This window comes from Tasmannia lanceolata, unplaced genomic scaffold (genome assembly GCF_043159265.1).
Source record: "Tasmannia lanceolata isolate RefF3 unplaced genomic scaffold, GAP_Taslan_0.1 ptg000018l, whole genome shotgun sequence".
Classification (NCBI taxonomy): Eukaryota; Viridiplantae; Streptophyta; class Magnoliopsida; order Canellales; family Winteraceae; genus Tasmannia; species Tasmannia lanceolata.
The window spans coordinates 70,580,772-70,602,969 of NW_027518695.1; the positions used below are offsets into that span (position 1 = coordinate 70,580,772).

The following is a 22,198-nucleotide window of genomic DNA, read 5'->3' on the forward strand; positions in this document are numbered from 1 at the left end:
TATAGAAACCCTTCTTGAAGACTGATGTGGACTGGGTCTCCGATTGAAGCCCCTGGGTTTTACATACTAATAGTCATTTAGTGGTTTTTCTTACTTTGTAGTAAGGGTATGGTTGTAATTAGAGTGTATTTGAGAGGCCTTATAGTAAGGGTATTGTTGTAATAAGTGTGTGTTGAGAGGATAAATGTAGTGAAGGGTAAATTTGTAATGAGGAGGAAGTGGGGGTTGATGGGGTGGCAAGATAGTTGGGGCCACATGGAGGGGACCACATGAGGTAGTTGAGGATTTGACATGTGACATTTGGGGACCACAAGGACCCATGGACAGGTGTCACATTCTCATGCATTCACTCTCCCTATAAATAGGGGATGAGGAGCCCACCTCATGGTTCCCTGCTCATTTCTCAAGACTCCACCAACTCCTGCTCGCCCGGGACTACCTAGGCTGGATCCATCGAAATTCAGATTCATTTTTCGAGGGTCCGGTGGCTCCCATCCCGAAGACAGAAGAGCCACCTGGGTGAGGTTACTTTAAATATGCAAAGTTACGATTTTGGATTAAAGATAATGATATTCTTAGATTTATGGTGTTACATTTACATGTACTGAGATATGATGACACATACAAGTGAACCGCTTTATTTTTCCAGGGTCCGATGGCTACCATCCCGAAGACCTATGATTTGTGGACACGGACACGAGTGTCGCGTGTCGACATGGACACGGAGTGTAGGACACAGCAAACCCCCAAACTTTAGAAACGGGGACACGGCTAAAATAGAAAGTATATGTAATCATGATTTGTGGATATGGATTCGTGTGTCCAGTTTCGACATGGATAAGAGTTTTCTAAATGAGGTAAACACAATATTCAATTAAAAAAAAGAATGTCAGACATGACAAGGTACAAAACATGTCCACACACCCACATTAAGTCTAACAGTTCCAGCAATACAAGTAAAAGTGTCCAAAGGAGTGTCGACACGCGTGTCGTGTCAGACACGGCAGGACAAGTGAGTTGGCAATAAATTCGAAGTGTCGGCCAAATCATAGCCGAATACGGATGAGCCACCTCGGTGAAGTTACTTTAAATATACAAAGTTACAATTTTTGATTAAAGATAATGATATTCTTAGAAATATGGTGTTACATTTACATGTACTGAGATATGATGACACATACATGTGAACATCCCCTATTTTAATCTGTTTTTTTTAAGGGAGATGATATTTTCACCCCCTCTGCAATACGCATTTGTCCCCCTTAAACGTGAACGGGCAACTTTAACGCTTTTTGACGTCAAAAGGGGGGCAAACGCGTACTCGAGGGGGGGGGGTGAAAATATCATCACCCTTTTTAAAACCAAAGCTTATTCAACTGATTTTATTCATTGAACGTTTTTTTTTTTTTTTTTTCGTTTCTGTTTTTTTACCATTTTTTACTACGTTTTTTAATCAATACCGTATTAAACCTGAATTTTAACAGTCTCATTTTTTTGTCGTATGAAGTTTTGTTAACTATGGTCATGACTAAACAAAGTTCAACTCATCAGAGCTTGGCTCAATTCTAACCCTCACTCTCAGAGGTCCTCGCTCAAGTTCTAAATATCACCACCTCTAGATTTGAAACAGTTTTAGGCTCAAATCGTCCAACTCCAAATGTAGCTTCAAAACTGACATAAAGGGAATCTATATATTTAAGAGTTTCTGAATTAAGGCAAAGGTTTATTTAACCAATTTGCTTCTACATGCAGCAGCCCCTGATTAAGAAGGAAAAGGTCCAACGTTCAGGAGGGATATAGAGATGTGGCTTGGAGGACATGCACCAGTATATTGTGGCAATCAAATCACACTAGAGTGCATTTTTAAAGTCAAGTTACTTGAAAGGTGAGATCTTTTATTTGACGGTGGCGAAGTGTGCGACTCAAAACAATGGAGGGACATGCTTCCGTTGAAAGAGAAATGATTAAAGAACAGCAGATGGATTGTTAGGAAAAGGAAACAACTACTTCTGAGCTGTTAAGTGGTTTGGCAGTTCGGCAATTGCCCTCTTTCAGACCTTGTCTATAACGTCTTTGGCTTAGATCTGTAACGCAAGGTAAAAGGCATCTTGACATTATTGAAAATATGAAATCCACAATGTTGAATATTTCAGTGACAAGTTGGTTTGGATTTCTAATACCTCTGACCATTTCTCAAATAGATATGCTTAGTTGGAATGCAGTTCGTAGTAAATTGTTGCATAAAACCTGGCTACAGTTTATATGGAAGGCCTACCAACGAAGGTAAGTTGCTTTCTCTGGAGAACCTTTGCAAGAGCAATTCATGTGGATTGTAGGATTAAGGATATGTTTATTCCTGTTATGTCCAGATGTAATTGTTGTGAGGAGGTGAAGGAAGCTTTGATCATTTGTTTGTTGAGAGTGATGTAGCAAGAGATCTATGGAGTCACTTTGCGAATAAATTAAAAGTCCCTCTCATTCAAAATCAACCAATCACCGGAAGGCTCCTTCAATAGTTTGAGCGGTCAAAATGAAGAAAAAATTCATGTTTGGCTTCTTACTGAAGGTTATTCCATGCACTATCAGCGATTAAATTTGGAAGGAGAGACATATGCTACGTATGGAAGGTGGTTCTAAAACTTCTAAAATTATTGTTAGAGCAATTACAGATTGGGGGAAGCATGCTTGCAAGGTCTTTTTTTCATCTTCGGAGTGCAGCTACTGGGAATTGTTGGCTCTTCCGACTTGGGTATTACCCCAAAGAAGGTTATGACTCCTACAATTTTAAATGTTTCATGGATGAAACCGAAGAGATTGGAAAACAAAAATTTAAACACAGATGGGGCATTAAAAGGCAATCTAGGTGTATCAGGTGGTGGAGTTATCTTTAGAGATCGTATGGGTAAGATTATATTTGATTTTTCGCTTTTTTTATGACAATGATACTAACCTGTAGGCTGAATAGAGAGGCATTTTAGATGGCCTTAGATATTCTAAGAACTAGGGTTTCATTGAGGTTTGGATTGACGGTGAAAGTCAGGTTTCGATAGAGATGATCAACGCCAATAAGGAGCATCATGGTCTACTAATTATTACAGTTGGGATTTAAAAGATCTCACTGTTGAGATCAAGTTGAGGTTTATCAATCAGTATAGAGAAAGGCAACCAAGTAGCCGATTCCCTTGCTAATTTCGCCTGTGATATGAAATGTAATCAAGTCTTTTGGGAATGAAAAGATCTCCCTAGTCTTGCTAGTTAAGGTGTGATGTATTTGGAATTCCGAATATTCGGTCTAAGTGATTTCTTTCTTGGTTTTTGGGTGTTGAGGCAAGGCAGTATGTCCTCTTGTATCTTTCGAATAATATCAATAAAATTTACGGTATTGGCCCGGTTCCTAGATGAATTTTTTGTTCAAAAAACATGCGTATGTAACGTGTATGCGTGCACACACACAAATATATATAAGTTATCTACACACTAGCTTAAAAAATACAGTGGAGGGCCATATTGTTTGCGTGATCCAAACCATTCATTTGATTGGCCCTTGCATAGAAAGGGTGTCCACAAAAATCAGCTCCATAGGATCATCCCAACCCTATGATTTATGGAGGTAAAATGGACGTGTATAAACATTCACAAATCTGTCCATTTTTTACCTCCACGGTTCGAGGGTTAGGATGATCCTATGGAGCTGATTTTTTGTGGACACCCTATCTATGCGAGGGCCAATCAAATGAATGGTTTGAATCACCCAAACAATATGCCCTCCACTGTATTTTAAGCTAGTGTATAGATAACTTATCTACACTTGTGTGTAGAAACCATTCTCTCTCTCTCTCTCTCTCTCTCTCTCTCTCTCTCTCTCTCTCTCTCTCTCCATATATATATATATATATATATGAGATTTTATATGGTGGCCGACCGTGTGGATGTAAAGGTCGGAGAGAGAAAACCATCTCTCCCTTGATTTTTAATCCAAGAGAAAGCCCCCTTTTTTTACTTTTCCTTGGTTCAGAAATCAAGGCAGCAGGTTTTGTCTCTATCCGACCTTTACATCCACACGGTCAGTCACCATATAATTTCTCTCTCTCTCTCTCTCTCTCTCTCTCTCTCTCTCTCTCTCTCTATATATATATATATATATATATATATATATATATATATATATATATATATAGACACACACACATAGACATATGCAAACTCTGTCACGTTCTTTAGCATGAATGCCCTCATCCACATGAGGTCTGTTGCTTTACGAAGCCTGGGAAAAAAGTATGATGTTAACAGCCTCAGTTATATAAGGCTGCTCAGCCCCTTGTTTTGTTTCTTTTGTTTTCTTTTAATAAGTTCATTTCATCTTTCAAAAAAATTCACAAAAAAGTTCATTGAATTAAGTACAATGGTAGAACTGGCAACCAGTATTACAAGAAGCATATTGCCTAGTATAAGAAATTCTTGTCTCCTATAGGAAGGTTATATTTCAGCAAGTAAACCTATGCAGCATACCATGAATAAGAACAGAAGCCCTAAAAAATTGTCCATACCTTAACTATAATAGGAGAACGTAGTTCAAAAACTTGATGAATGTCAACACTTGCAGCCTCGCCTGTGCTCGGATGGAGGTCAGATGCCTCCTTCAATATCTGTCCACAAAAAGATACCAGTTTCTCTTCTGCTATGCCCTTGATCTTCTCTTCCATGTTGGCAATTACAGTATTGCTTGGAATGCTTATTGAAGATTCATCGACAGCATGTGAAGAATTAGCATCCACTGATTCCTCAGAACTGGCAGTAAACGTTGAAGTTGTCTTTTGTAGGACATCTAAATAAATGGAGGTTCCAGCTATTTCTTGGCGAAGAAGATTCAAAGGCGGCCTAAACACCAATGAGTTAGGTTAAACGAAAGGCTCCAGCTATTGAGAAAAAAGTAAATTGGAAATCGGATGCTCACCGTTCGGAAGGTATATGATGCATACGCATTCTAAGGTTGGAATATGAATTATATGAAGCAGCAAATTCTAGAACAGATAGCAAAATGTCCATAATAGAAATCTTCTGTGGGACCTTCAACTTGCTCCAGTATTTCCTCTGGAAGTTCAGACAATACATTAATGAGCACCCTTCATTTTTCAGTTGGAACCCACCCTTAATTTTAATATCCTGACTCTAGTAGAACTAGTCAAGCAAAAAAGAAGAAAAACATAAAGGAACTTAGTGCCAGCTATCCTGGCAAGAGTACTTAGAAATATCAGGTAAATGGCACATGGTATGGTAACCTACATGTATGAGCATTCTGCCTCAGAAGTCTATATATAAGTCATCAAGTTGGATGTCTAGCAAATCTATAATATACAAGAAACAGATTCTACCTGAATACTATCAATGGCACCTAGAAGCAGTAGCTGAGTGATGCATTTGCCCCTAATTGTTCCCAATAGTTGGTTCTCTTCCTCATCCTTAGGAGTAGGTTCAACGGCATCAGGAATCTACAAAGATATTCAAAAAAGTGAAAGACGGCCACATAGCTGCGGATATTGTTGTCAGAAGAAACAGCTGCACTGAGTAACATTATTATTTTCATAATAAGCACAACTCAATTTGTTTAGAACAAAAATTATGACGGAATTTCTGGCCGTAGTAGAAATCAAAATTTTGAAATTTCAAAATCCTTTTCAAGTTGGGACCAAATTGCATAGTAATAACTTGATGTCCCAATTGGACAACATGTTTCCAGGTTATTGAACATATGTCAAAAAAATGGCACCACTAGAACTAAGATAAAAATGATTCATTGCCCATCTAATCTGAATAAATTTGTTATCTGAGAATCGATTGGTTAGACAAGATTTTCCTAAGTCTAGCCCAAGTTTCGTCCAAAACTGTACTATAACTTTCCAATTCAAATATGATGCATATATCCCTATGTCTAATCTGGATGAATCGGCTATGAGAGAATTGATTGGTTAGGGTCAACGTTGTCAAAATCGTACGATTCTCGATTCGAATCGTACGATTCAAATCGAATCGTACACCTCACGATTTAAATCGTTAGCTTGAATCGTTTTTTGGATTGAATCGTACGATTCAAGTTTGAATCGTACGATTCGATCGTGAATCGTACGATGCAAGTGAATCGTCCGATTCAATCCAGAATCTGTTTTTTTAAATAAAGTGGGCCCCACAACTTATGTAAAAGGGTTTTTACGACTTTATCTTCCCATTCTCTCGACTTCTCATGTTTACGACGCCTTTAGGGTTACAAAAGCACCCAAAAAACCCAAACCCACTTCGATCTTAGGGTTCCAATCTCCTCCTCCATTCGCTCAAGGCAAGAAGAAGAAGAAAGAGTAGAATACGAGACGAGGAAGAAAAGGAAAAGAAGAAAGCTCCCAAACCCACTTCGGTTTTAGGTAGGTTTTTGTTTGCTGTTTTTTTTCTCCTCCTACCTTCTCCATCACTCCGGCTCTGTTTGTTTTCGATTTTGAGAAGTGATTTAGTCTGAAACTGATTATTAGGCTCTGTTTGTTTTGGATTTTGAGAACTGATTCAACTCCAATCAGTTCTTAAAATCCAAAACAGATAGGGGTGACCCTTTGCTCTGTTTGTTTTCAATTTTGAGAACTGATTTGGAGTCCAAAACTGATTAGCTCTGTTTGTTTTGGATTCTGAAAACTGATTCGACTCAAATCAGTTCTTAAAATCGAAAACAGATAGGGCCTACCCTTTTCTCTGTTTGTTTTAGATTTTGAGAACTGATTTAGAGTACAAAACTGACTAGGCTCTGTTTGTGTTGGCTTTTGAGAACCGATTGAGTCTGAAACTGATTAGGCTCTGTTTGTGTTGGCTTTTGAGAACCGATTGAGTCTGAAACTGATTAGGCTCTGTTTTTGAGAACCGATTGGACTCCAATCAGTTCTTAAAATCCAAAACAAATAGTACTGACCCCTTTTAGGCTCTGTTTGTTCTGGATTTTGAGAACTGATTTAGAGTTCAAAATTGATTAAAAGGCTCTGTTTTTTTTTGGATTTTGAGAACTGATTTCGAGTGCAAAACTGATTATTAGACCCAAATTTACGTTTAATTGTGGGTCAAATAATCTGTTAATGTTATGTACTCACAATCTGTTCTCACAATCCAAAACAAACAGAGCCTTTAATCAATAATAGAAGTCTCGATTTTAATCTAAAACAAACAAGGGTGTGTCGTGTGCCCTATTATGTTTGTTTGAACTGAGTTATGAATGGTTAATTAATTTTACTTATGAGTTATGACAATCGGTTAAGTGGTTATCAAGCAATTCATGTTATTTATTTTAATCGTTTTGAATGGAAAATTGATAATTGCTCTTTTTATTCGTACTTGTAATTTTTCCTATTTTTTATTAATTTTTCTGATTTTTATATATAAATCTGAAAAAATCTTACGATTTATGATACGATTCCGATTTTCAGAACATTGGTTAGGCTAGATTTTCCAAAGTCTATCCAAAGCATTCATTTGATAGGTCCTCATATAGATAGGGTGTGCCCAAAAAATCAGCTTCATAGGATCATCCTAAGCATTTGTGGAGGTTAAAAATGGGCAGATTTATAGAGGTTTATACCCGCCCATTTTAACCTCCACACGCACACGCGCAAACACACATGTGCGTGCGCGCTCGCGCTCGTGCTTCCACCAAAATGATAGATCTTGGCAACTCAAAAACTGAGACATGATATGACTCTATGATCATAAACACGGAAACTTTAAAACCATGGGCTTAGTCACAAAACTAAGAGAAGCCAAATTTATAGATTTAGGCAAAGTTTCCTCATATTGTGTAACATGAAATATAAAAATAACGATTCATGAAACAATAGGACCAATAAGATAGATAGCAGAACTTCTTCATTGTTAATATTCTTTGTTAAACTTCGTGATAGATAACCCACACAGCCAATTCATATGGATAAAAAGGAGAAAGAACAAGAAAGAGCAGAAAAAAGAAGAAAATATGAAGTAAATAGAAATTGTTGAGGTTGTCAGTCTAACTATATATCCCATATGCTTATATACAAGTGTAGGTTCATAATTGCATAAAATGCCCTAGGGCCATCCGAAGATGGGCCTCAACCTACAATATAAATAGACTTCTTAAATAACTAACACTCCCCCTCAAGATGAAACATAAATATCATTTATGCCAAGCTTGGAACACATAAATACCAAACTGACTACCACCAAGAGATATTGTCAGCAAACTACACTCACGGTTTTGAGTCATCACACTATATTTTCACATTTACCACTGCCAGCATGATCTCCCCATGACTCACAACCACTTCCTCTGCCTACTGAATATGCCTAAGAAAGACTACTCTCCAAAAATGAAACCCCTTTGTGAAGTAATAAGACAAAACAACACTGTCCTCAAGAAGGCAGAACAACAGCCCACAAGATGGCATAACAATTCACATGAACGTGTAGAAGCTCCCCACAAAGAAACAACAATCCAAATTAAGAGTGCACCACAATTCAATACAGCACACTCGCAACAGCAGCAACGGCACACACAAAGCATCAGTCTAAGGTAGTAATCATACCAAGGCAGCATAATTAGTCCATATGAAGCATCTACACAGCGATAGGGTCTTAGACTCCAACAGTCGCTCAAAGATTGCACAAAAATCTACAAAAAGACTGCATAGCAGTCCATGCACTACAGCCCACACAGACGCCACAACATCCCACAAAAAAGCTCCAAAGTAGCCCACAATAGGCACATAAAGATTAAAGACTACATTATAGTTTGGAGTAGCCCACACAGAACAGCTACACAGTCCAGACAGAACAACACATAACATCAACTTCATGTGGAGGCAACATAATGTGCATAGCAAATCAGCAGTCCACAAAAGGCACAACAACACGAAGGTACAACCGCCTTCACATGGGGGCCAGGGATAGTACAGAAGCTACAAGTAGATACACAAAGTCTGCATATGAAGGTGGAACATTGTGATGACCCTGCAAATGGGTCATCTCTTTGTAATGTTCGTTGATGCATTTAATAAAGTTACTTTTCAAAAAAAAAAAAAAAAACATTGTGATGACCCTTTTCTTCAATCTAAATGACAGGCCTTTAACCCTCACCAAGCATGGCTACATTGCATACACATACCACAAATGAAGACACTGTCATTTAACACACCATATATACAATACCACATTGATAGAAGTAGATGGCAGATGGGCAATCTCACTCTAATCTCTTCAATAGCAATTCATTCACATACAAAAGAGGGGGACATTACATAGAGGGATGTTGTGGAGAAAATGTGGCAAGATGGTAGTTGTTGGGTCCAAGGGTACACTACTCTTAGAATGGATGGTGGATAAAGGTAGAGGATGCTCATTGCATCTTCTTCCAAGAGTTGGATGGATGGAAGGGTGCCCAATGTAGGAGATGCACTATCTCACTACCATGGTCGGCTTCACTAGCCAAGTTCACTTCAATACATGGAGATAACAAGCAAGCATAATTCCTTTTCCTTACCTAGACAAGCTACTTATAACCAACACAAAAGGGGGGTGCCCATATCAAATCAATGCCTAAGCAAAATGTTCAAGAGAGTGACTTTTGTCAAGGATGGACATAAGGGGTTCCCCTATCATTTCAATACCACGGTAGAAATTGTCCAAAGTGTGTCCATCTTATATCCTCTTTGAATGCTAGATGAGCCTTGACCCTATGCCCATTGGCCTCACAAGTGGACCACTTCCACATGATTCGACTCTACGAATGATATGTCCAATCACACAAAAGAGGCCCCATACGGACCAATCCTTGCATTTCCATCCGATCCATAATACTTGATCAATGTTCCTAAAAAGGAACATTACAAATCTCCCCTTCCCGAATTGCTTACCCCCAAGCAATTGGAAAAGAAATGATACTACTATGTCATTGTGTCGCCCGCGATCGAATGGGAACCTAGGTGGTATGTTGGGGTCATGTGCTTGAAGTTGTCCATGAGAATGGAGAAAATAGCGACGACAGCCCTTTCGATTGATGTTAGGGTGCCATGTCGGTTCCACGAGATAAGGGACAATTACGAATTGAGCTCCTCTATACGGCATGACCACATGTGCCCATGCCAATGTGAGGGTCAATGAGTGAGCGATGTGCCAAGAAACATACCCATCATGGGCCACAGACTCCTGTAATAAATCATGTACCCCTTGTAATAAATCATGTACCTTGATTGCCTCCTCTTTATACGGAGGAACATCAATGATATGCACTTGAACACTTGGTCCCTCGTCTGTAGCATCACCCCTACTATCACTGTGATCATCAACAATCACTTCACACTTGGCCTCTGAATCAGCCCCAATCATATCAATATGCACTGGCGTATGATGTGTTAGCGGTGGTGTTGGCGTAGGCATGCAAGTTAGTAGTGGTGGTGTTGGTCTAGGAGTGCAAGTCACATCACACTCGCTTCGCTCTCGACCGATGTCGTAGTATCCTTTTGAGCCATTGGCATGTGTGGATGGAGGGTTGGTATATCTATATTGAGAGGAGTAGAAATGGCCCTCTCCAAATTAAGGGACTCGGTCACTGCCCCGAAATTGTCACCCCTACTAGAGTGAGTTGACAACCGCTCCAAAGCCTCGAGTATGGTGCACTCAAGGCGGGCAAAGCGAGTGTCGATAGCAGCAGCGAAGCATGCTACCAACCGCTCCTCTAAATCATTGTCCCTAGACCACCTCTGTGTTGACTCCATGAGGTCTTTCCGAATGAGTCCACTTAGGTGGAGGTAGTCAATCTAATAGCTTTAGTTTTCTCACAGACCACACAACAAATAGTTGGTGTGCAGTCCCTCGTAGGCCACATGACAAATAGTTGGTATGCAGACTAGAAGACCTTGCTACTTCAAGTGAAACAGCATCACCGTCCAGTTTTCACAAACATAACACAATCACGGTTTTGAACAGCAAGGTAGTATACTCCACCTAAGAGAACTCCGCAGTCAAAATCAGTGTTTAAAAAGACGAATGTGACGAGGAACGAGGCCAAGAAAAATCCTTGTTGACTCGGCGCGGATGCGACCAAGAACGTGGTTGACGCAGTTGACACGGTCATAACTCAGGAGAGTCAAAGGAGTGTTTATTAACTCTGTAGGGCAAAACGCGGAATGCAGATGCGGTGCAATGCGGAACGCATCCAAGGTAAAAGGGAGTCGACTCGGGCGAGTTCCGAGTCGAGTCAACGAATTTTTAAACACCGGTCAAAACATAAGAGGTGCAGAAGTCCTTAAACTACGGGACAGCAGCCATGAAAGCAATGACAGCAATTTCAGAAATACACAACAGTTCACACTTCACGAAAGCGAAACAGTCCACAAAAGAATATATTGATAGGGTTTCAAGATGAAGGAAATAGATGGAGTGGTAGGATAAAGGCTAGGCTTTTGAACAAAAGTGATATGTTGAAACTCAATAACTAAACCCAAGAATATTAAGTTCTTAGGACAGATCGAAAGTTCTTTGCCATAAACATGATCAAACTAATAGAGATGATAAGCACAATATGGCAAGTCAGCAAAGAGGAAAAGGACATCAATAGATAAATAAATGTCAACTCCAGAGATTATAGCAAATACAGGAATTTGGGTTTGAAATAGTAGTAGGACTAGGGTTTCAAATTCTAGGCTTTGGTTCTAGAAGGGATCATATGAGAAATTCGAACATAGATCGGATATTAGGATTTCAAGCACAAATATGATTAGATGGAGATAAAATTAGTCTTAGAATTGGTGGAAAGAAGGGAATTACGGTTTAGATGGAGTTTAGGATTTGAACTACGAATAGGCTTTGGTAGAAGAAAGGTTGAAAGTCGGGCTTCAAGGACTATGGCAAGGATTTTGAACAGTTTTATGACTAGGGTTTTGAACTAAGGTAGAGAAAAAATTAGGATTAGGTTTCCAAGATTCAAATGGTAGAAAGATGTAGTAGTTATGTTGTGGCTAGGGTTTCGAATTGAAGATGTTGAACTAGGGTTTTGAAGATGAATACTAGATTGAAGATGAGGATTACAGTATGGGGATGAAGAAAAGGCCTCTTCTTAATTACATGCCTCTTCCAAATCTTGGGCAAGATCTAGAATTGCTTTGATGCCATGTCAATATTCACAATGGATCACCCACACAGCAGTTCGTAAGGAGAAAGGAGAAGAATGAAAGGAAAGAGAAGAGAAGAAAAGACGAGGCGAATACAAATCACGGATGTTGTTACTCCAACCCCACATCTGGTGCAATCTCGGAAAAACACATTGTTTGAAGTAAGAAGCTAGCTACAAACTAGCAAAACTCAAATGGCAAAGCAACAGTAAAATCAAGAGCTCCAAGATGCTCTGAAATTCTACTGAATTACAATCATAACAATAATAAAAAAATCTCCTTAAAAATTAGTCTATGTAGCCTTATATAGGCTTATACATCATAAGAAATCAACAGACTTTTACACTTTCACGGACACTACGGTTCCTGCTACAAAATAATCAGTCAACTTCCAACACATTTTTGGTCCTCAATACATGGGAATCTAAAAAATGTTAAACATAGCTTTCGAAGGTCTTGACTAAGCTTCTCGACACAATAAACAGTTGGTAAATTGGAGTCTTGAGAGATATGCCTATTTTAAGATGACTGATTTCTTCTATGCGTGTGCAGAATTCTAGGCGACTGTAGAATTCAAAGAGTCAAAACCCAAGGGTCACAAGTCCGGGCCAAATGACTCAAATATTAGACTAGGATGAGCTAAGATGAAGCCCACATGTACTCAATGGGCCTTTTGAATCGTGGTTTTCTCCATAGTGGTCTGGCCCCGTCCATCTTGTCGAAATACTCCAGGGCTTGACATGTTACATCATCGTCTTCAAGTTCAGAATAAAACCCGTCCACGAGTTCAGATTTGAGTCACTTAAGCTCTTCCATTTTGATCAGTCACAAGTCAAGATCAGAGAACCATCGTTGTTCTCTTTTCCGTGTGCACATGGTTACCTTGAATTTCTACCTAAGATTGTATTGCCATTGTATCCATAAAAATTTCCTGACAATCCATAGAATTTTTCTAAAATCTAATGATGTATTAGACCAATCCATTTGAGCCAGAGCGAAATACAAAGAGATTGATTTTCATTCCGTCAGAGCAACAGTTGAGTAGTGGGATAGCCCCCTTTTACTCTCATATTTACTAAAGGCCTCACCAGCGGGTGTCCTGTACTTCAGAAGACAAGTATACTCCCTCTCTATATTGGCTCATGGCAGATGTAATAACAATACCTTATTATCGGTTTATGGCAGATCTGTAGAAGTCGTATTCCTTTATGTTGAACTGGGATGATATCGTTCTGACTTATATGTTTCTAAAAAAGGACCATGGATTTTGAAAACACTCACAATGCTTGAGAAAATTCCTCCAAAAACATGCAAATGGCTCAACATTTCATTATGTTCAAAATCCCCTCCTGCTTTTTGAGAAAAAAAAAATTCCCTCCTTCCAATCCCATTAAGTTCATAGATAACTATATTAATTGTCACACCAAGGAAATGCAAAATAGAGATAAATCGGGCTTAAATACCCGAGACCTTTGGCCCCTATAAAAGTGAAGACTTTGTACTTAAAAAAGATGTTGGAAGCCGTAAAGATTGTTGATATCCATTTCCACAATACCTTTACTGGTGAAGATGGTAAAGAAAGTTGAGCATCTGCAGGACGGCTTCTAGATTTAGAAGTGAGATTTCTGAGCAAAAGGTTGTCCATCATATTTCCCATAATCCTTTGACCAAATGTCTGATTCCGTTGAAAGCTCTCCACTTCAGTGGGTTTCTGTGCTCTTCCCATTGGTGATGGAAGACCTACAAAGATAGAATGTCAATTTCTATAAAAAAAAGCCCTTTACAAAATACAATCTAGTTCGTATCTTTTGTTAAACATAATTCTACAACACATAAAAGTTAGGATCGCCCATAAGAAATTAACTTTCAAATTCATGCCATAATTGCAAACCTTCAGATTCCTCCAAGCGTGCTCCGAACACTGTTTCTCGATTATCATCCTGCAAGATCGATGCACTGAGATTCCTTCTAGAGCTTTCGCTGCCAGTACTTAGGGATGCTCGATCAGAGGCTTTTCCATTCTCATTGCTGTCAAATTGATGACTATCCACATGCCCCCTGTCACCAGAATCCCGGGAAGGGCTGTCACCACTTTTTACCGGTGAATCTTTGGTTAACCCTGAATGGCTCTTTGAGTTATCAAAACCAAAGGAATTGAGCAGCTCAAGGGGTTGAGTTGTATATGAAGCATCCCTGACAATCATCAATAAAAAAAAATATGAAGATAAATTGAAATATGAATATAGAAACAGGATGTAACTAATAAGAAATTAATACCGTATGCTTTTCAGTAAAGTATCCCAGTCACTATCACTGAATTGGTGGCCTCCAACTTCTATGAGATGTACCAGAGCACCCAGAGATATCGAAACCACGGATTGGTCCGTCCTCTTGGCACAATCCAACAACAACCCCAGCAGCGGTGGCAGCATAAAAGATACCTCCTGAGCATAGTAAGAAAAATAAAATTAAATCAGAAACATGATAAATTTGAAAGTCAGTTCCATACAAAATGTTAGTGTTGATGCTTGAAATAAAGTTAGGTGCAGGACTGTACAAAAATAGTGTATCTAGCCTAAATTGGTCATAGCTAGACAAAAGAAAAGAAATAACCAGTGCCAAGATTCAATACCTTATAGAACGTGTTGAAAAGGTTGCACAGCAACTGAAGTGAATGAATACTGCTTTCTCGAAGCCACTCATCATTGGAAGAAACAAAACCATCCTTACCAGCATGTCTGACATGGTCAAAAATGGGAAAAAGAACGCGATGGAAAATGCTCTCCCAAAATGCTGATGAGAACTTGTGACCCCTCTCATTAAGCAAATCAAATAGCACTTCAAGTGCACAATTTCTGACTTCCACTCTGTGGTCTGAAGTCAGATCAGACAAGCCCGCTAACATTGGAAACCAATAGTGCTCAGTTACGTCAAAATTTGTGTCTGCACCAGTATCAACTGGTTTTAGAGCACCACCAGGTATGAGGCCCTGAAAAAATCAAAGGAAAAAAAGAGAAATGAATCTCAAGTTGAATAGTATCAAAGACACACAGAAGTCTAAGAATCTCATAGGGTTATCTAGTTCTGCTTATTGCAGTATGGGCTCGTAATGCTCAATCTCACAAATATCTCTGGCTTTGAAAAAAATGCGATTTTTGAGATATTTTGATAAAATGATAAAATCTTGAAATTCAGCTGAGATTTTGAAAATACCGTGATTTCTTGATATTCTACCATTTAGCACAAAATCATCTCAATGAATTCATTACATTTTTGTTTTCTCAATTTTTTCTTACATTTTATATTTTTATATTTTTTAAAATATTTCATTTTTCCAGTTCTTTGCCTGATATAAACCCAAAAACAACAAAAATAAAATAAAATATCCTAAGATACTCTTTTAGAGAAATTCCTGAGATAGATATTTGTGACTAAGAGATGGGACTGATCATGACTGGGAAGAACCCCATTGAAACCCATGCTGAAGTGTACCAAAATAAAGTTCAATAAAAATCTCCAAAGGATAAGTTAGTGGACTTTTGGTGGTCATGGTTGGGAACCTGCGCTGAGTAGACAAACTACCACGCAACTGAAATAATAGATAGTAGACATGGAAGAGTTTCAAACTTCGAGAATGTCAAATCTGACACACCAAATAACCGGTCATTTATGTTTGTAAAATCAAAGTCTACCAATAAAATGATGTATTAAGTCATTAATAGAGACATTGATGAAGAAATTATTAAAGTGTCCACCTTTGACAGCAGAAAAAAAAATTAAGAAATCAACTTCCCCTTAATAATACACACTATACATAACTCTCAGAAGTTGATCCATCATGAGTCAATTCCAGTAAGATTTAGAAGTAAGAAACATATTATTGTGTAAAATAAAAGGATTCATTCCGAGTCAAACGTGTAACTTGCAATACATAGTGGGTGAAGAGGCCAGCAGTTGACACCTTCAAAAACCTATTGCGTCAAACTAATCCCTGCCAATATTTCATCTTAGAAAAATCTTAGTAGAACATCACTTCCAAGTTTATCAGATACTCCCAACCACTTAAAAAAATACTCCAGCTAACATAAAATTACTCATATTGCCAATTAATTCCCGCCTTCAAAAACCTAACAGACTGCATAAATTTCATCCTAAAATGTCAATTGCACAAACTAAAAAATAACTCCAACCACAGTTGAGTAGAAAATATGGCATACTGAATACACAGTATTGTCAGTATATCTCGAGTGTAATTAAATAAAAAATATAAGGATGCACACACCCAATTATATAACTAATATTCTTTAACAATATCAACTTGAACATCTAAGATCCACAAGCACACAGTTAAGTATACTACGTTAAATAGCATTCAAAATCTTGAAGCATTCATAGTTGCTGAAAAACTGTATAGAACAGCAATTGAAAACTATACCAGCAGTGAATTCTAATATTTTAGTTTCTATAATTAAATTAAAAGAACACAACAATCTACCAAAACAAGGATCTCAGTAGCTATTGACCTAGTCTTTTCCCTATGTGGAAAGATGGCGTCTCCCATTCTAATCTGGTCTCCACCATATCCAAGCAAGAGAGATGTGCCTAGTTAATCTCAGATATACAAGTTTGGGAATATCAGCTGATATGATACATATGCACCAACACATTGGTTTAGGGGGGTCCAATATGATATGGACCATTGTATCAGTATGACAGTATCTACCAAAAATTTCAACTATATCGGCTGTGCATCAACAATTGGACCAATAGGGTGCCTCATTGACCGCATCCATATGGCATTAGCAGGAGAACTTGTTGCTTCTGAAAACTTCTGAATTTTGGGTTGCATTTAAAAACACCACCAGAAACCCTTTTTCACTTTATCGACTATTTCACTTATTTTCACCAGGATTAAGGGTGATATAACTATTTCTTTTGTTCTTCTGTTTTGCTCAAATCCAGCATCAACAACAAGAATAGAACTGGGAATCAATAGATCTAAGGTGGATTGATGAGTGGCATTCCTCCTTTACATTGGAAAAAGGCCAGAAATAGTCACTAACCGAGAATCGGTGCAGCAGTAGCACATTGAAGAACCTTCTGCAGGTGGCTATACACAGTGAAGTATCATCTGAATGGTTCTGTTGACCTTAAAGCTTGATTAGTTGCCATGGGCTTTACCTGGTCTCGACTATTTTCAGCTCTTTTAGCTTATTTTCACGAGGATTAAGGCCATATAACCATTTCTTTTTTCACTAGGATTAAAGGCCATATAGCCATTTCTTTTCTTTTTGAATGGCATCATATAACCATTTCTTAAATCCAACATCAACAACAAGAATATAACCAAGAATCAATAGATCTAAAGGTGAAACTGTTAGATAACTACATGGTGCAGAGAGAGAGAGAGAGAGAGAGAGTCAATGAGATACAATGGAGGGGAGAACAAGTCGTATGGTTGAGAGTTACGTTAAGCAATCTCTCCCATACGAACCACTATATATATATATATATATGAGGAAAGTGAACCTACACCGCCGGCTTAAAATACAATGGGCCACATTGTTTTGGTGATCCAAACCATTCATTTGATTGGCCCTCACATAGATAGGGTGTCCACCAAAAATCAGCTCCATAGGATCATCCCAACCCTTCAAACTGTGGAGGCAAAAATGGACAAATTTTTAAAGGTTTTTACACGTTCATTTTTGCCTCCACAAATCGTAGGGTTGGGATGATCCTATGGAGCTGATTTTTGGTGGACACCCTATCTATGTGAGGGCCAATCAAATGAATTCTTTGGATCACCAAAACAATGTGGGCCTATTGTATTTTAAGCCGGCGGTGTAGCTAAGTTAGCTACACCGGCGGTGTAGCTTCACATATATATATATATATATATATATATATATATATATATATATATATATATATATCTTTGGACAAGTATACCCCTCTAAGGGTATATTACATTCAACACTCCCCCTCAAGCTAGAATGTATATATCATACATTCCAAGCTTGTTACAAGAATCTTTCAATTTTGCACATCCTAATGGTTTGGTAAACATATATGGAAGTTGATCTGTAGATCGAGTAAACACTGTGCAAATCTCACCACTCTGAATCTGATGATGAATGAAGTGACAATCAACTTCAATATGCTTGGTTCGCTCATGGAATGCTGGATTCATTGCAATATGGATTGTTGCTCTATTGTCACAATACAATTGTGCTAGAGATGTCGATGTGAACCCAATCTCTTATAAGAATGAGCGAAGCCATATGAGCTCCCCACTGGTATATGACATAGCTCTATACTCGGCCTCTGCACTTGACATAGACACGACATCTTGCTTTTTAGTTCTCCACGACACCAAATTACCTTTGACAAATGAGCAATACCCCGTCGTTGATCTCCTGTCAGCAGGAGATCCTGCCCAATCTGCATCACTGAATCCTTCTACCTTTTCATGTCCATGTTTTCTGAAGCATAGACCTTTACATGGTGTACCTTTCAAAAATTTGATGATCTGGATGACAGCCACCCAGTGGGAAGTACCTGGAGCACTCATAAAGCGACTAACCATACCAACTACAAAATTATATGTCTGGACGGGTGACAGTCAAATAGATTAGTTTCCCAACCAATCTTCTATATCGACCAGGATCATCCAGCAACTCTCCTTGATCAGGAAGAAGTTTAACATTTGGATCCATAGGATTAGCAGCAGGTTTTACCCCCATTGAGTCTGTCTCCTCTAAGATGTCCAACACATATTTCCTTTGGGACAAGGAGAGACCATAACGAGAGCGAGCAACCTCAATACCAAGGAAATATCTGAGTTGACCCAGATCTTTCGTAGAAAATTCTCCTCGGAGAAAAGACTTCATATTATGTATGCCAAACTTGTCATCTCCTGAAATTACAATATCATCAACATATATAATGAGGAGAATATATTCAGAACTAGATTTGTGACTAAACACAGAATGATCAACAGCACATTGCTTCAACCCAAAACGCAGAACCGCAGCACTAAATCGTCCAAACCAAGCCTTGGGTGATTGTTTGAGTCCATAAATTGCCTTCTAAAGACGGAATATTGATGACCAAATCTCCCCCCGAGCAACATACCCAGGAGGTTGCTCCATATACACTTCCTCAGTCAGATCGCCGTGAAGAAAGGCATTCTTGACATCCAATTGATAGAGAGGCCAACCACGATTAACAGCCAACGAGATCAACACATGAACCAATGGAATCTTAGCAACCGGCAAGAATGTCTCCTGATAATCAACACCAAATGATTGAGTGTACCCCTTAGCAACAAGCCGGGCTTTGAGACGCTCAACAAACCCACCTGGAAGATACTTAATGACAAACACCCAACAACAACTAACCGGTTGGGCACTAGAAGGGAGAAGAACCAACCGCCACGTTTTATTCGAGTGAAGAGCACCCATCTCAGCATCCATAGCAGCTCGCCATCCCGGATGACGTAGGGCATCTGCAACAGACTTAGGGAAAGTAATCGAAGACATGCTAGACACAAAGGACCGAAAGGAAGGTAAGAGATGGTCATAAGAGACAAAATTCGATATAGGATGAGCAACAGTACGAGATCTAGTACGAGAGGCAATAGGTGAATCATGAGGTGTAGGACAAATACCTGAAGGCGGACAATCCGACTGTGAAAGAGGATTAGTAGGAGGAGATGATGCATCTTTAATCATAGAATGAACAACCTGGCGAGGTCCCCGAGTATAAGTCTTCAGTTCAGAATCCTTAGAAGTCACAGTGGTATCATTTTGAGGTTCAGTAGCAGCCACAGGGGCTGGCGTAGCAGAATCCATCATGATAGGCGCTAGCACAGGTTGATCCATCATGGTAGGGGCATCCTAGGGATATCAACATGAAGCTGTGAACCTGAGATAAAGAAGTAAGGCTGGTCCTCAAAGAACGTGATATCTGCAGAGACATATGTCTTCCTAAGACGAGGACTATAACATTTATAACATTTTTGGGTATGTTAGTAAACCAAGAAAAGGACTTTTCTGCCCTAAGGTCCAACTTGTCAAGCCCTGGAGACAAGTGATGGACAAAGCAAGTACAGCGAAAGACACGTGGTACTAATGGAAATGGATCACCTAGAGGATAGAAAATCATGAAAACCATTAGATACAGAGAAATATTCCTTAGCATTATCAGTACGTAAGCAATTAATAGAACATTGAAACTAGTTGGTTACCTCAAAATAAAAATGACGAAATGTATTAAACACTTGAGATCTATCTTTAAGTAAAAACAACCATGTGGCCCTCGAATAATCATCAACAAAAATAATAAAATATCAATATCCATTTAATCAAGTAGTTCTTGCTGGACCCCAAACATCAGAATGAATAAGTTCAAATGGACGAGGCACTCTACTACTAACTCGAGAAGGGAAGGACACACGATGGTGTTTCCCTAACTCACATGACTCGCAATGAAAAGACGGAATAGGATCCGAAATAAAAGAAGACTTCTTAAGCATATCTGCAGGTGGATGTCCCAAACGACAATGCCATTGATAGGCATCCACAGAGGAACGAAGAGGTACACTAGCACCGGTCTGGTCAAGGTAATAAAGACCATCAATCTCACGGCCCACTCCAATCCTCGTCCCAGTCTGCATGTCCTGAAAAAAACAATAGGAAGAAAAAAAGGAAACAGTACAGTTCAGTAATTTCGTTAATTGGTGAACAGATAATAAGTTAACAGGAAAGGACGAAACATAAAGAACAGAAGACAATTGAAGTTCCGTCGAGATGGAGACTACACCTATGCCAGAAACAGGGGGATGTAGTCCCATCTGCCAATGTAACAATACGAGGTCCCATAGAAGGAATAGACTGGAAAGAGAAAAGAATTGTAGGGTTACCGATCATATGGTGGGATGCTCCTGAATCAATGAGCCATGTCCCATAAGAAGTACTAGAGAGAAAACAGGAGGGACTACCTTTATGTGCAAACGTGGCAGCTGGCTCTTTTCCCGTGTCCCTAATACGGAGAAGCTCCTCATATTCTGCATGAGGAATAGTCAGGGACTCCAATGTAGAAGGAGCCACAGAAGAACAAATATCATCAGAAGCAGTAACAGAGGCATTCGCACGCCTGTGTGGACGAAGCTCAGGATGTAAGTCGTAGCAATAGTCAACAGTATGACCATCCAAACGACAGTGTGTGCAATGACAGCCCCCACGGCCTCGTCCACCACCATCTCTGCCTCTCCATGACTCACGACCATCACCACGACCACGCCAACCATCATCACGGCCGCGTCCATTGAGACAACCACCCCAGCCAGGATCACCCCCACCATATGAGACATGAGCAGATCTATCAACAAGAGGTTCACCAGACTGAGGTACTCGCATACGCTGGACACGGGAGAAGGCCTCTGCGAGTGTGGGAAGCGAACCAGAACTATCAATCTGCTGATGGATCTGGAGATAGTCAGGGCCCAAAGAATCAAGAAACCGAACCACCCTCATCTCTTCCTGATGCTTTTTTAGAACCTCAGGATCAACAGTAAATGGCAACAACAAGTCAAGCCCCTAACAGAGGGCAAGATAATCACTATAGTGGGATCCTCCAGATTTGTCTCCTCGCTCAAGACTAAACCAATCTGAAAATAGATCACAGATACGAGTCAAATTATCCACCCCTGAATACATCGTAGCCACATGCTCCTAGATTTCCTCCGAGGATTGTAGATACATCATGGATGTAGGGATATGGGAATCCATACAGCCCCATAAAAAGGAGCGAACCACAACATCATCCTTACGCCACTGATCATATGTCGGATCAGTGTTACGCGGAGGAGAGCGCTCAAGAAAACTTATTTTCCTACGGCCAAGTAGATAAGTATAAACTGTCATCTTCCACGGGGGATAATTTGCGCCATCCAGTTTTATTGAAGTCATTCGAAGAGGAGGCTCAACATAGGAATAGCTAGACTGAGCAGGATACGACGAAGAACG

At 39.3% G+C, this 22,198-nt stretch overlaps 1 protein-coding gene across 3 annotated transcripts in view; it reads right to left on the reverse strand.

Moving 5' to 3' along the window:
* The window catches only part of ATMIN7 (HOPM interactor 7), a 63,021-nt gene that overhangs the window by 23,606 nt on the left and 17,217 nt on the right, over positions 1 to 22,198 (reverse strand). For all 3 annotated transcript variants that reach the window (XM_077358361.1, XM_077358359.1, XM_077358360.1), the window contains exons 27-33: positions 14,800 to 15,156; positions 14,445 to 14,611; positions 14,059 to 14,360; positions 13,723 to 13,907; positions 5,373 to 5,489; positions 4,955 to 5,091; positions 4,548 to 4,878 (exon numbers count right to left, since the gene is read on the reverse strand). In XM_077358361.1, coding sequence (XP_077214476.1) covers positions 4,548 to 4,878; positions 4,955 to 5,091; positions 5,373 to 5,489; positions 13,723 to 13,907; positions 14,059 to 14,360; positions 14,445 to 14,611; positions 14,800 to 15,156 — 1,596 coding nt within the window. The remainder of the gene's footprint in view (positions 1 to 4,547; positions 4,879 to 4,954; positions 5,092 to 5,372; positions 5,490 to 13,722; positions 13,908 to 14,058; positions 14,361 to 14,444; positions 14,612 to 14,799; positions 15,157 to 22,198) is intronic.